The sequence below is a fragment of the Mytilus galloprovincialis genome, chromosome 13, assembly GCF_965363235.1.
Source record: "Mytilus galloprovincialis chromosome 13, xbMytGall1.hap1.1, whole genome shotgun sequence".
Taxonomy (NCBI): Eukaryota; Metazoa; Mollusca; class Bivalvia; order Mytilida; family Mytilidae; genus Mytilus; species Mytilus galloprovincialis.
The window spans coordinates 21,453,771-21,468,146 of record NC_134850.1 but is presented as its reverse complement, the minus strand read 5'-3'; the positions used below and the strand labels follow the sequence as shown (position 1 = coordinate 21,468,146).

At 32.6% G+C, this 14,376-nt stretch overlaps 1 protein-coding gene across 2 annotated transcripts in view; it reads right to left on the bottom strand.

The window, feature by feature from the left end:
* Nucleotides 1-14,376, bottom strand: part of LOC143056750 (caspase-2-like) — a 158,973-nt gene that overhangs the window by 124,340 nt on the left and 20,257 nt on the right. The window contains exons 14-15 of one of the 2 annotated variants that reach the window (XM_076229899.1): nt 13,740-13,855; nt 12,002-12,932 (exon numbers count right to left, since the gene is read on the bottom strand). In XM_076229899.1, coding sequence (XP_076086014.1) covers nt 12,702-12,932; nt 13,740-13,855 — 347 coding nt within the window. In that variant the 3' untranslated portion in view covers nt 12,002-12,701. Of the gene's footprint in view, nt 1-12,001; nt 12,933-13,739; nt 13,856-14,376 lie in introns of those variants that run through there. The other variant, XM_076229900.1, reaches the window with a different exon arrangement.

Below are 14,376 nucleotides of genomic sequence, written 5' to 3'. Positions count from 1 at the left end.
CGTTATATGTATATACATTAAGTTACCTCCAATAATTTTTCTAAGGTCAAAAGTTACTCTTAAAAATGTATAAAAGTGAAAATAAAAATAATGGTTGTTTACAGGAAAATGATAGTCCCGTCACTGCAATACAAAACGGTTACAACAATATAATGACCTTTATATCTTACTATAATGTATGAATTCTGCTCATTTTTGAATGTCGTGTGATGACCTATATTTGCTTCCATCTGATTTTAGTTTGTTGTTACAACCAATCTTCCTATATCTACATCTATTGCGGTAAAACTTTCAGATGGCTTTTAAATATGCTCAATCTTTTTAGTTCAATTGACTTTTTTGAAATTGCATAGAAATGTCAATTACAGGCCTTCACAGCTGCATTGTGCACTGTGTTTAGTCTTATATCATATCAACTTGAAAACAAAAATAGATATAAGCCAAAAGTTGTATATAGGGCAAAATATAAAATATCATAGAAATTTAAACTGCTATGTAATAAATAATGTGTTTCCAAAATCTTAAATTGTTAAATAGCTGAACATATAAGTATTAGGTTCAATAAAGTCATATCAGGGTGACAGCCTTAGATAATCAAATGATATGAAGAAATGAAGGTTAATTTTCCAATTATGTGATCTGTAATAAGAAAACGATTGTCTTTTATTTTATGAAAGAACATAATAAGAGCAATATTTTCATAATTTGTTATTTAATATCTACCGTGAACGTTTCCTTCTCACACATAATTGATTAGTCTTATCTGCATCTCTAAGAGAAGCTATACTACACTTTCTTTTTATTTTATTTTTTCCAATGTCATGTTATTAACTATAAAGGTATTAAACATGTTTGTTTTGTTTTTCTATTTAGACCTCTCCTCTACCTAAAGACACATACTTTTTACAATGCGTTGTAGAAATTTCAATCGCATGGTTTTAATTTACTATTGTTTTCAGATTAAGGACTTTCAGTAAAATATTTGCTTTAAGGTATATGATTCTTCTTTGTTGCCATTCACTAACCCTAAGTTATCAACCTCAAATGTTAAAATACTTATTCCAAAAACAATTTATTAGATTAACAAATTAATTGTTTAACTCAAATTAAAATAAAACCAATTTAAACATCATACTTTCCTGTAATAGATGTACGTGTCCAACAATTAAATCTTATCCTGTATTTAAAAAAATTGAATTACATTTATTAACCAACTGTAGTTCGTAATTTAATACACATGTAGCCTTGACACACGTTTCATTTAAACTTATGGTCGTCCAGGTTGACTTTTGAAAAGAAATAACTATCGTTTTGAAAGAATAAAATTCTATATGAATATATATAAACAATTAAATAGACTTCATCCTTGCATGACGTTTTTTTGGGTTTTTTGTTTTGTTTAAAGAATATCAACTGAAACTTCAGTGTGTACCTTTGTATTACGCAGCTAAATACAATGTGCATGTCCAACAATAAGGTTCACCCTATATTTTTGATCAAATATGTGTATTTAAAAAAAAATGGAAAAGTTCATGTGTTAACAGGTTGAATGTTCAAGTAATTTATAGTTATCGTTTACTCAGTCTGTTTTATTGATGTTTATTGTTTTTATTTGAAAATACATTAGAATGAAAGTAAAAATTTGATTGCCAAAATCGTGCAGAAAACAATTATCATACCAAACAGTTGCAAAATATATTACAAATACATAACTATGGTCTAGTCTTAAAGTAAAAAAAAAATTAAAACAAGGGTCAAATCCTTATGATTTAGAACATATAAACTCAGACACTTACCTTTATAAAGTGTGTTGATGTCAACGAGTTGTAGAAGAAAAACAAATACTCTGCTACAAAATGTTCATATTAGTTAGCTGGAAAGCACATCATCTTTGTACAGGTAATGACTAGTGAAAGGATTTCTTGTCATTTAACTCATCGAGGGGTGACGGGATTGATCAAATGAAAAATCAACCATAGAGTGGGTTGTCTTTTGACAGTCCCGACACCCAAAAGTGTGGTATACGACCGAAAAAACCTTTACATGTGCAATATCTGACTTATATATCGTCAAATATATTTTTTCTGTAAGGATTTGCATGATTTGTATCCTATTTTACCGATCATATTAATGTGGAATATTTCTTCCTGATACGTTTAGGTTTTAAAACGACCTATGGCTCATGTATAAGGTAAAATAATATCAATTTATATAGATAAAAATCAACAAAATTACTGTCCAATTTCAATATATAAAAAAATATTACAGTTATTCCACAAAATGGGTACTATCTGACAAATTCATGTTCACCAGTTTAACTCAAATTATCATATTTGATTTATAGCCATGTAAAACATTTATCCAACTTACGATTGTAATGACATTTAGCAATATGATTAAGTGTTGTGAAAAGTTTTGTATTTTAATAATTCATATCGCATTTTAATTCTTTATTTTTAAGTTTAACTCAACCAACGAAAACTGACTGTTATGATAAACCCACGAGTGTTGAAGAGGTGTTAAACTTTAAAAATCAATCGATCAATCGATCAATCACATTCAGTTTAAAACTGTACGTTAAAAAACCTTAACGTCATCTCCATTTATGTAAAGAAAATGATTAAAAAGTCATATAACAAAGGGTTCCTTGCTTATCGTTATATATGTATTTTTTAGATTGTCAATTAGAAGTTCACCCTCACATGTAAAACGGAATTGTTTTTTCTACTTCGAGAACTGAGATGATTTTGGTGTATTAATTCGACAATTATATCATTGAACCTATAAAATTCTGCCATCATTCAAAACGTCCGACTCCTCAAAATCTAAATGAGAAGACAAATAAGCGTGAATTGCTCGAAGCAGATTATTCAGATTGATAAACTAGTGAGTGATTGCATACTTTTTGATTCTTTTTGTTTATATTATATTTAGTACATTAATAGTTTTGACATGACCAATAACAATTCTTTTTTATAACAAATGCTATACTCATGTTGGAGACTTACATTTAGGTCCCGCATTTCTCTATGTTTTTCCACAAAAAAAGTGTCTTGGTTTGAAATATATGGTGTTCAATGTTGACTTATTAAGTGCAGTTAAAATTAAACATAATATAATCTATGTTCGTCTAACATATACTAACAGGCCTTCTCCTATATAATAGCAAGATGGACCAAATTAGTTGTATAATAAATATTACACATACACGTCAAAAAGTTTAAATTAAAGTGTATATTATTTTTATAAATATGTATAAATTTTAATTGGCTGATTTTAACGAACAAAACATAGTTAACAACATAAAAACCAACATTTTTTTATGAGCTTGGAATCAGCTATCCTGACAATGTACAGTTAAGCTTCAAAACAATTTAGAAATGGCAAAAACTATAGAAGTAACTTCCAATATTATCAGAAATGAAAAGTCAATCCTTCGATGTGACTCTTTAACATAATTGTTTCATCGACCATGTCCTTTAAACAATCTATCTTTTTCACTTGTTGCTGTAGAAGCCTGTGTTCCTCCTTAACAGAGACTGTGCAGTCCATATTTGTCTTTGCAAACCGATATTCTGTAAGTAGGTTTTTTCAGAGATCTCGAATACGGTCTTGGAAGTCTACGTTTATATGAATCATCAGATTCGCAAAACATACACAGATCGAAATATCAAATAATTAAGATTTGGAAGTAAACATAGGTATTTGAGATACCGCTCTAACATAGAAATCTACAATTCACAAGACTAGTCCCAGAAATAACAACACCCCTCCATACTCTGTAAATATTTGTTTACTCTTCATCAAGTAAATAAAACATTTTTATGAAATATCATACCATAAAAACATATAAAAATGCACCATACGACTATAAAAAAGGGCTGTGTTTAATATTTTTTTGACCTTCCAACTACAATGACATATATATCATGGCCGTTTCAATTGCAACTATGGATTCTACATCGCAAATATACCATAAACAGCGACTTCTTTAATAGAAGTCCATGTACAACGGACTCAGAAACCTTAATCAATTCAGCTAAAATAAACATTAGTGCACTAGGGCCAGGTCAGCATGTGTCGCCTTAGATATAACTTCTGATAGTGAATCAATAAATAGTTCGTCGCCGAAAAAGGATTTTTCATATGAACAACTGACGAAAAACTTGTTTGTGTTGCTGATTTTAATAACATCGGAAATGTGATCATTCCAAACTGGTGGATCAATAGATTGCAGATACCCATGTTTCTACACTTAAAGTAATGTAGGTTTTACAAGCCGTACAATGTATTAAAGTTCTTAAATCTTTGTGAGTTTCTTTAGCTGAAATTGACAAATGTAGTGAATACCAAATGGAGAAATTGACAATTCGACTACATATATGCGAGGGACACCCATAATTAATCTCATGGAATACTATTATCATAACGCATTTTCAGAAATAAGCTATGTGCATTCTTTGTCTCAACTGCTTGATGACATTATAGAAAAAAAATAGAGACAACTCTGACAGTCTTGGCATCAACTATTTTCACACAATCTAAAACGAATCATTATGAATTCCTTGTGTTGACATGAGGGATTCCAAAAAGCCTTTCAAAGGACAAAAACATTTGATGCCGTCGACAGATGAAGTTATAACACTACAATTTAGTAACAATGCTGCTCGACGAAATAGAAGTAATGGTGACAAATTATACACCACTTGTTATTCACACGTTGACACTATACACACTTGTTATTCACCACTTGTTATTCACACGTTGTTCTGTATTCCTTTGGAATTTCAACCAAAGATGAAGAACTGGATCTGCCATCACTGTATTGGATACCTAAACTACATAAGTGTCCTTACAAACAACGGTATATTGCTGGGTCTTCCAAGTGCTCCACGATACCTCTTTCTAATTTATCAACATCTATTTTATCAGCAATCAAAGACGGGCTTCAAAGTTATTGTGAAACTGCCTATTCTAGAGGGGGGGGGGTGAATCAGATGTGGATACTTAAAAATTCCAAAGATCTTTTAGAGTACATACAATCTAACTCTCTTTCATCTTGTAACAGCATTAAAACATTTGACTTTTCTTCTCTGTACACTAGTATTCCACATTCCAAACTAAAAGACAAATTGAAAGAGTATGTATTGCTTTGCTTCGTAAAAAAGAATGGCCAACGTAGATACAAGTATCTTGTCTTAGGGAGGGATAAATCCTACTTTGTAAAGGATCACTCTGATTCCAACAAAAAATTCTCTGAAACTGATATTATCAAGATGCTTGATTTCTTGATTGTCAACATATTTGTTACGTTCGGAGGACGTGTTTTTCAACAGACTGTCGGCATTCCAATGGGAACAAACTGTGCCCCTCTACTTGCCGACTTGTTTCTTTATTATTATGAGGCTGACTTCATGCAGGAACTTCTAAGGAAGAACGATAAGAAGATAGCAATATCCTTTAACTCTACTTTTCGCTATATAGATGATGTTCTTTCACTAAATAATTCAAAATTTGTTGACTATGTGGAACGCATCTATCCAATCGAGCTAGAAATAAAGGATACTACAGATACAGTTAAGTCGGCCTCATATCTTGACTTAAATCTAGAAATTGACAATGAGGGTCGGTTGAAAACAAAACTTTACGACAAAAGGGATGATTTCAGCTTTCCAATTGTGAACTTTCCATTTCGAAGTAGCAACATTCCAGCAGCACCTGCATACGGGGTATATATATCCCAATTGATACGATATTCCCGTGCTTGCATTTCCTATCATGATTTTCTTGATAGAGGGTTGCTGCTCACAAGGAAGCTATTAAACCAAGAGTTCCAAATGGTGAAGTTGAAATCATCCCTTCGTAAATTTTACGGACGCCATCACGAGTTGGTTGACCGTTATGGAATAACCGTTTCACAAATGTTATCGGATATGTTCCTTACGTCGTAACTACAATCCCCTTCCCTTTCATGAATGTGACTTACCGAATTAGACTATTTACCGGATTTGTAATCACATAAGCAACACGACGGGTGCCGCATGTGGAGCAGGATCTGCTTACCCTTCCGGAGCACCTGAGATCACCCCTAGTTTTTTGGTGGGGTTCGTGTTGTTTGTTCTTTAGTTTTCTATGTTGTGTCTTGTGTGCTGTTGTTTGTTTGTCTTTTTCATTTTTAGCCATGGCGTTGTCAGTTTGTTTTAGATTTATGAGTTTGACTGTCCCTTTGGTATCTTTCGTCCCTGTTTGACAATTGTTGTCTAGTTATCAAAGGTACCAGGATTATAATTTAGTACGCCAGACGTGCGTTTCGTCTACATAAGACTCATCAGTGACGCTCATATCAAAATATTGATAAAGCCAAACAAGTACAGAGTTGAAGAGCATTGAGGATTCGAAATTCATAAAAGTTGTGCCAAATACGGCTAAGGTAATCTATGACTGGGATAAGAAAATCCTTAGTTTTCGAAAAATTCAAAGTTTTGTAAACAGGAAATTTATAAAAATGACAACATTATTGATATTCATGTCAACACCGAAGTGTTGACTACTGGGCAGGTGATACCCTCGGGGACGAAACGTCCACCAGCAGTGGCATCGACCCAGTGGTGTAAATAGTTATCAAAGGTACCAGGATTATAATTTAGTACGCCAGACGCGCGTTTCGTCTACATAAGACTCATCAGTGACGCTCATATCAAAATATTGATAAAGCCAAACAAGTACAAAGTTGAAGAGCATTGAGGATCCGAAATTCCTTAAAGTTGTGCCAAATACGGCTGAGGTAATCTATGCCTGATATAAGAAAATCCTTAGTTTTTCGAAAAATTTAAATAGTATCGTCTTTTCAAAACCGTTAGGCATTCACCATTTCAGAATAAAATTATACTTCAATCCGTTATCTTAACTATTTATAGAGGCCTTACGTACTATGCATGTTATGTAATTGATTCTAGTAATGTTTTGTATATATAAAGTGGAATAATCATGGACATTGCTAACCATAGACTATTCAAACCTGTATCTACTACTTCCAAAGATGAGGAAATTTTGTTTAAGTAGAAATCACCACTAAAGATTTAGGTGCTATCAATTTAAGCAATATTTTCCACAAAGCATATATACATAAACTGTACTTGATTACATCATAAATAAAGCTACGCCTGTAATTGCATATACATATATATACCAAGCATATTGCATCAACGATTGTCAACCACCAGTGAGAGTGTTAAAGAGGCCTTTAACTTCAAAGATATGAAATCAAAACCTCCGGATTGCTCATATCGCATGCGCATCGTAAGAATAATATTATAGTCCAACTGGGTATGTTATTTCTGACGACCTTGTCATCGTAACCGATGAACAAATAAGATAGTTGATAGCCAGTGGACCAAAATATAAATTCCCAGTCAGTTTACTAGAAAAGAAACTTCAGGTTACCGATGAATGCAGTTAAAAACTACGCCAGAAAATGTGTAAACAAACTCATCGTTGATACCAGGACTGAAATTTTCCAGACGCGCGTTTCATCTACAATGGATTCATCAGTGACGAATCAAAAAAAGTTAAAACGGCAAAAATAAAGCGTGCGCCAGATTAACAAGAAGTAGACACTTTGTCCGAATGGATCAAAACTATTCGATCACATATTTAGAAACGCATTCAACTACGATGTTTAATGAGCACAAGAGTTTTTAACACATTAAAGAACCCGGATGTTGTAGAGGCTTTATCCTCTTTTCATGATAAATATGTCGTTGTTCCGGCAGATAAAGCCTCCAAAAATATTGTCATCATATGTAAAAATCCTTACTTGGACTAAATCACAAAGGAAATTGGAATAAACAGCAAAAATAGTAATCCTACATATGCTTTTACATCATTTAAAAAGGAAGACATTTTACAAAATCTTTTGAGATTTACATCAAAAGAAAACGAAAAAAAACTATTGTCTTTACATGGGATACGAAAACTACACAAATCTCCTTATGAAGAACGATACATAGCAGGATCATCCAGATTTTGGACTTAATATCTTTCTACAAAGCTGACTTCTTTTCTTTTTACAGTAATAGGTGACTTCCAAAAATATTGGTTGAGATAAATTCAACCAGTGGTGTCGATCTGATTTGAATTTATTTTTCAAATTGTAAAGATAAACTGCTAAATCTTTGATAACAATCTCTGCAATTTTGTAGCAACAATTCATTTATTCATTTTTCTACAATTAAAACTACTAATCCCCATGCCCAATTGAAAGATTAACTTCATTGTCTTATGAAACAGAGGTTGTTTTCTATAAAAATAGAATTCGTAGATATTCATTTAATTTTTTAGGTTATAATCATTCCTTTTTTTAAAACATGTTATTGGTATTTCATATCATGGAAGTCACGGAAGTTTTATATTGACGAATTTTCGAACAGATGCTCAGGGTTAAAGAGATCATACTGTTTGTTAGTTAGGTATTACTGAAACGATAATTACCACTGCGTAAGTACTTTGATGTTCATTTTACAGGTACATTATTTATAACAAAATCCGTATTCATACCGAAGGTTGGTGGTTCTAGCTGTGCACTTTTGCCGCCTCCACTAATAACATTGACCGCCACGAAATAGTATAATAATGCTGCAAGTTGCGTAAAACACCGATCAATCTTTTAACTAAATCCGTATTTGTGATAAATATTATCTAATATAATTTTGCATTAAAATTGTTTCTTTTGATTTTAAATTTCCTGAGTATGAGGTTACAACTTTTTTAAAAACAATTTAAAACCTTGTCCAATACTGCTACAGAAACTGTTACAGTTGTAACTTACTTTGTGTTCCTGTCTGAGTTGATTTTGTTTTTAAAGCCACATTATACTCAGTTGCTGTAGTCTTCGGTTTTGGTAAATAATCTAAATAAGTATTGCACTGTGCACAATATTTGTTGATTTAATTCATTTTCACATACTGATAATTAACCAAATAAACCGAAGGAGATTTATAAGAAGTTATCTGTTATATGATAATATTTTTACCCATAATTCCATGGTTATAAAACGAAACTTTGGGAGTACCACCTATTGCGCTTTCCAATGATAATGGGGACATCGTGATTGTCTCACTATATAGCACAGTTTGCACACTTCGTCTAGTAATTTACTTCTGTTAATACAGATTTAAATATATAAGCCAGAATTGCAAAACGTGGCAACAAATTGCAAAACTCTTCATGCAAGGCAATAATTCATATAAGGGTCGTCTGCCAGTTTTGGTCAAATTGGATGGTATGTAGCATTAGTTTGATCATTTTGACACCACTTGATTTTCTCTATCTTCAATGACTTAGAAAAATAAAAGATTATATCTATTTGTATGTTTATTCCTATGTTTCTTTGGAAGCAATAAAAGCCATATCGGATGCTGTTCATATAGCTAGCAACAAGTACCTCTTCTGACGAGAAATAAAAGCCATACAAACGCTGAGAAACCGAGTTAATATTTTGATAAAACCAGCAGACAAATTGACAAAGCTAGCTACAGCGCGAAAGCAGAGCATTAGCTCTCTGATGAGAAATGTTATAAGACGCTTGACTTTGACCCTACTTCCGAGTTTAGTTCCAAAATTATTACTGCGTTTAAAACCATACACGATGAAGGTCACATAGATGTGGATACAATCGGATATTAAAACAAAGAGAACGCCAAGCCTGGTCGATAGTATCTTCTTCCCAAAATACACAAGGACAACAACCCTGGCAGACCCCTTGTATCCACAAATCAATGAATTCGTAGACTTTCATTTAAGATCTTATGTAGAAAATCTCCCTTCTCATATTGAAGACTACAGAAGATTATCTTCGTAATCTGGAATCCATTAATCATTTTCTTCCGGACACCCTCCTTGTCATTTTAGATGTCACCTCATTGTATACCAACATACCTCGTGATGACGGAATACAATCTTGTAAGGCACTATGTGACTTACTGAACACCTAAGAACCACCTACCGAATGTTTAGCTATCTGTTTACTTTTGTTCTGAAATGCAACAATTTCAACTTTAATTGTAAACATTACCTTCAGATAAACGGGACAGCGATGGGAACGAAAATGGCACCGTCTTACGCCAATATTTTATGGGCAAATTAGAGAAACACATTATTTCAACATCTTTATCAAACCTTTGTCTTGATTCTGTTTCATCGATGATGTTGACTTGGTATAGATTGAATCAAAACAAAAAATTGATGATTTTATAAGACATGCAAACGACGACCACCATTCATTTAAATTTACATACGAAATTTCACACTCCAAAATATCTTTCTTAGACACAAATACATCTATTAAGGACAGTGTCATATGGACAGATCTCTACTGTAAACCTACAAATAAACATCAGTACCTTTCTTCCCAAAGCTGTCAGCCCAATCACTGTACAAAAAGTATCCAGTACAGTCAAACTCTCAGAGTAAAGCGGATTTGCTCCTCTGAGGAGGCTGTCACTAAACGGTTCAGAAAATTCGCGGATTTTTGACCAAACGAGGTTATAATAAATGAGACATAGATGAACGGTTTGTGCGTGCTAATAATAACAGCAACAATGACCTGTTACAGTACAAACAGAAAAAGGCGCAGCAAAATAGTTCAGTTTGTTTTGATATACAATCCCGCCTTTACTAACCTTACACGTTTGATCTGTGCCAATTGGCAAATTATTGCCTACCACCCAAAATTACCCAAGACCTTTCCCAATCCTTCTGGCTTAGCTTTTCAGAGACAAGCAAGTCTGAAAGACTTATTTGTAAGAGCTGAAGTCTCCTCTAATAAAAGCGGTTCAACTGCAGCATGATGCAAGTTGTGTGGTAACATACTATGTCTAACGTGCCAACAAATACTGAATACTAAAACATTTACTTGCAACTCCACTTGTGTTCCAATTTAACTGGTAAAACCCAGAATGTTGTATACCTTCTTCAGTGTCAATGTGGCATGCAGTATGCAAGACAGAACAGCCATTCAACAAACGCATGAATGGTCATCGAAGTGACTACACCTGCAAGTCAGACCTCCCCGTTAGTCGTCATTTCAGCTCACATTGCACGCCCAAGCTGATATCAAAACCCTTACCGTCACGATCATAGACCACAACGATGATTGCACGTTAAAGACACCCTTGTAGATTTCGAAAAAGAGTAGGCTAATGCCGCTACAAGGCAGCACTCGCACCCGCAAAGTGGAAAGGGATTAATATAAGTTGTTAAAATTGTTTCCCAATCCACTATAAATAAATATGTTTAAACTAACGATGATTGGTTAAGGGCCGAAAGACTTGCTCGTGAAAGGTTTTGAATAAGAAAGCTAAGAACAGTTTCTCAAGAGGGCATAAATGAAAACAACATAGAATGAGTCACTCATGTTACCTACCATCACTCATTTTCAAGCCATTACTTGTTTACATTGTTTCCAGTAACTTCGGTTTCCTTACTGGACTCTTACAGTTTTTGTTTTTTTTTAAATTATACTGGTTCTTTTCATTTGGTAGGGATGTACAAGTATGCAGTCACGTTCAATTAGTGAACCTTAGTCAAAATTTATTATTACTCTTCTAATCATTGTCAGGCTGATATATGTTTGGGATGTTTTTAAAATTACTCTACAATTGACAAATTTAAAACATTATACTAGCTTATATCCGTCAGTGCTGTTAATTGGGAATGTATTTTCACGCAGTTGTTGTAACATATTAACTGTCGTCATTTGGAATTTTAGAGTTTTGCCAGTTCATATCGCAAATTACAATTTTTATTTTAGATATATCTTTGCGTCGTGTTTTGGGATATTTTTGTTATTCATTTTATAGTAATTTTTTCGGACTGTTGTGCCCTTTCAGACTGTTATATATTATATTTTGTAGTGTATAGTCCATCGGCTCGTAAGAATATAATAATGAATACATAAATGTTCATAAGTGGGACTTCTAAACATTTAAGTTAAGCCAATAGTCCATGTAATAAACCGTATATCATTTTTAATAAAAGATCAAAACAAAAACTAGCAATATAACTTCAAAAGACACACGTTATTCAAATAATTGCAATTTTAATTTTAAGCTTCTCTTATACAGGTTGTTGTCGAATATTCAGTTAGATGTTTAGGCATTGATACATTATTCCAACTGCACTTTATGAGGTTAACATTTATTTTTTATTCATATAATTAAAGTTCTTCCAGTCAATGAAAGTTGACATCCTGACAAATCCAATATATCTTATATATAATAATGCAAATATATTTAAAACTGTTTTTTTTTTACTTTTTGTTATTAAAAGTGATTTTGCATCATTCTGCAATTTTGGAAGTCTATTTTGTTATGTAACATTATTATCTATAAAATCATCAGTTGTATTTTAATATATGTTTTAAACCATTGACTGCGAAATTTTTAAGAGTCAATAACTGCAAATTTAATACAAATTATTGTTTATAATTACTTAAGTGAATCGTAATCATAACTTCATAAAAAACAATGTATGTCATATACAATTTTAGTAAAAGAAAAGGTAAGATAAGGCACAATTTGACCTATTTTTCATGAATTGATTTCTTTAATCTCATACAATATTCCATTAAAATTCAGCCACTTTTTTCAGGAACAATATGTTCCTCAAAATTTAACTGCATTATTTGAATTCGTAGGGTAACTTTAACTTGCTGTGGTAACTGGTAGGCCAGACATTGAATTAGACAAATTTACAGGCTCGACGTCTTTATATACAGTTGCTTCAAACTCGAGTCCTGGAAAAAAGTAAAGTTCTTTCTCCTCTGAATATTCTAATAAGACAATTTGTGCAACAGGTTTTCTCTCTACAGTACCACTGTTTTTCCCATCAACTGTCAGCTTAGGAATCAAAGTTTGGTTCAGACAAATGTTCGCCTGCAAAGAGAAATGAAAATTCCTGAGATTAAACATTTAATTCAAAGAAAAAACTATGATAACTCTTAACTGCAAGTATATTTGGCTTCCTCGTGTTCAGAGATTTGTGCTACTGCTTATCAATGATTCAGTGTGGTTTGTGTTGCCCAGTCATAGATAGTTTTTTGAAATTGCAATTTGTTTGTTAACATTTTGTCATTTTGGTAATGTTTCCGTTTCGAATTCTTGACATACAGACCCGAAAGATTTGTTTGCAATGTAATGGACTCAGTATGGGATAAATGTATACGCAAACATATTATATCAAAGTGTAAATAAACAGTTGTTTGAATGAAATGAGAGCAGTATCTTCCAAATTTTGTGAGACCTATGTGAAAATACAAAGCTGAACATTTCACTTATCACACGAACAGTCATTGGACATGGATTGCTATGTAATAACATGAATGTTAACAACAGCACTATTTCTAACTGAGCACCTCTACATGTACCTCATGGATAAAAGAACGAAAACATAACTTGATAACATACGTTTAAGGATTCAGCATTATATACATTTTGATAGTCTTTATTTATCCCCCCTTCAAGTTTTAAGATTCACTAAGAGTCCTTTGTAGACGATATCGATGTCCCAATCCTTAATCCTGGACAATCTATAAAAGAAAGCCCGACAAACTACTTTAGATACATATTAGGCTGACAGACGACAATAGTGATTGACAGGGGTAATCGAGTTACCTTTATGATCTTTGATTTTTAGTTTTTTTTTTACATAATTCTAGCAATTGTTTTGTATTCATCAAATACCTCTTTCAATAATTCCATAAACGATTTTTTATATGCGAAGTTCTTGAACACGTGTACGAGTGCTTGAATGAAGTATGAACCAATCATGTTTTCACCAATGATCCATGGACCTTGTTCTGTAAAGAATAATTCTGACTATTAGTAATTCTGACTGTGCAAACAAATAGATATAGGAAGATGTGTACTAATGAGTACTAATGAGAAAACTCTCCATCGATTTATTTTTTTATTTTTAAAAGCAAACCATTATATGTCAAAGTACGGTTTCAAAACTTATATCTTTCGCCATGATCTATCTACACTATAAAAAGATCTGTGTCCATGCTCACCTTGCCGCCTAAACTTGCTTAGATTGATATATAAATGGCCCTTAAACTCAATATCCCATATTTTAATGTATACAATGTATGCTACAGTTAAGTTAAAATAAAAGAATGATATAATTACACCAATAAACGTCGTGATGCTGACACAAATGACCGATCTCAAGCTTAACTCGGTGACAACTGAGACAATTTCTATATATCTTATCATTATTTTTATTTCACAGATATAATAAGCATGATGCTCTATCGTATATTGTTTAAATATCTTTAAGTGTGTGATTTGAACATATTTTTTTGCATTTGATGGACTT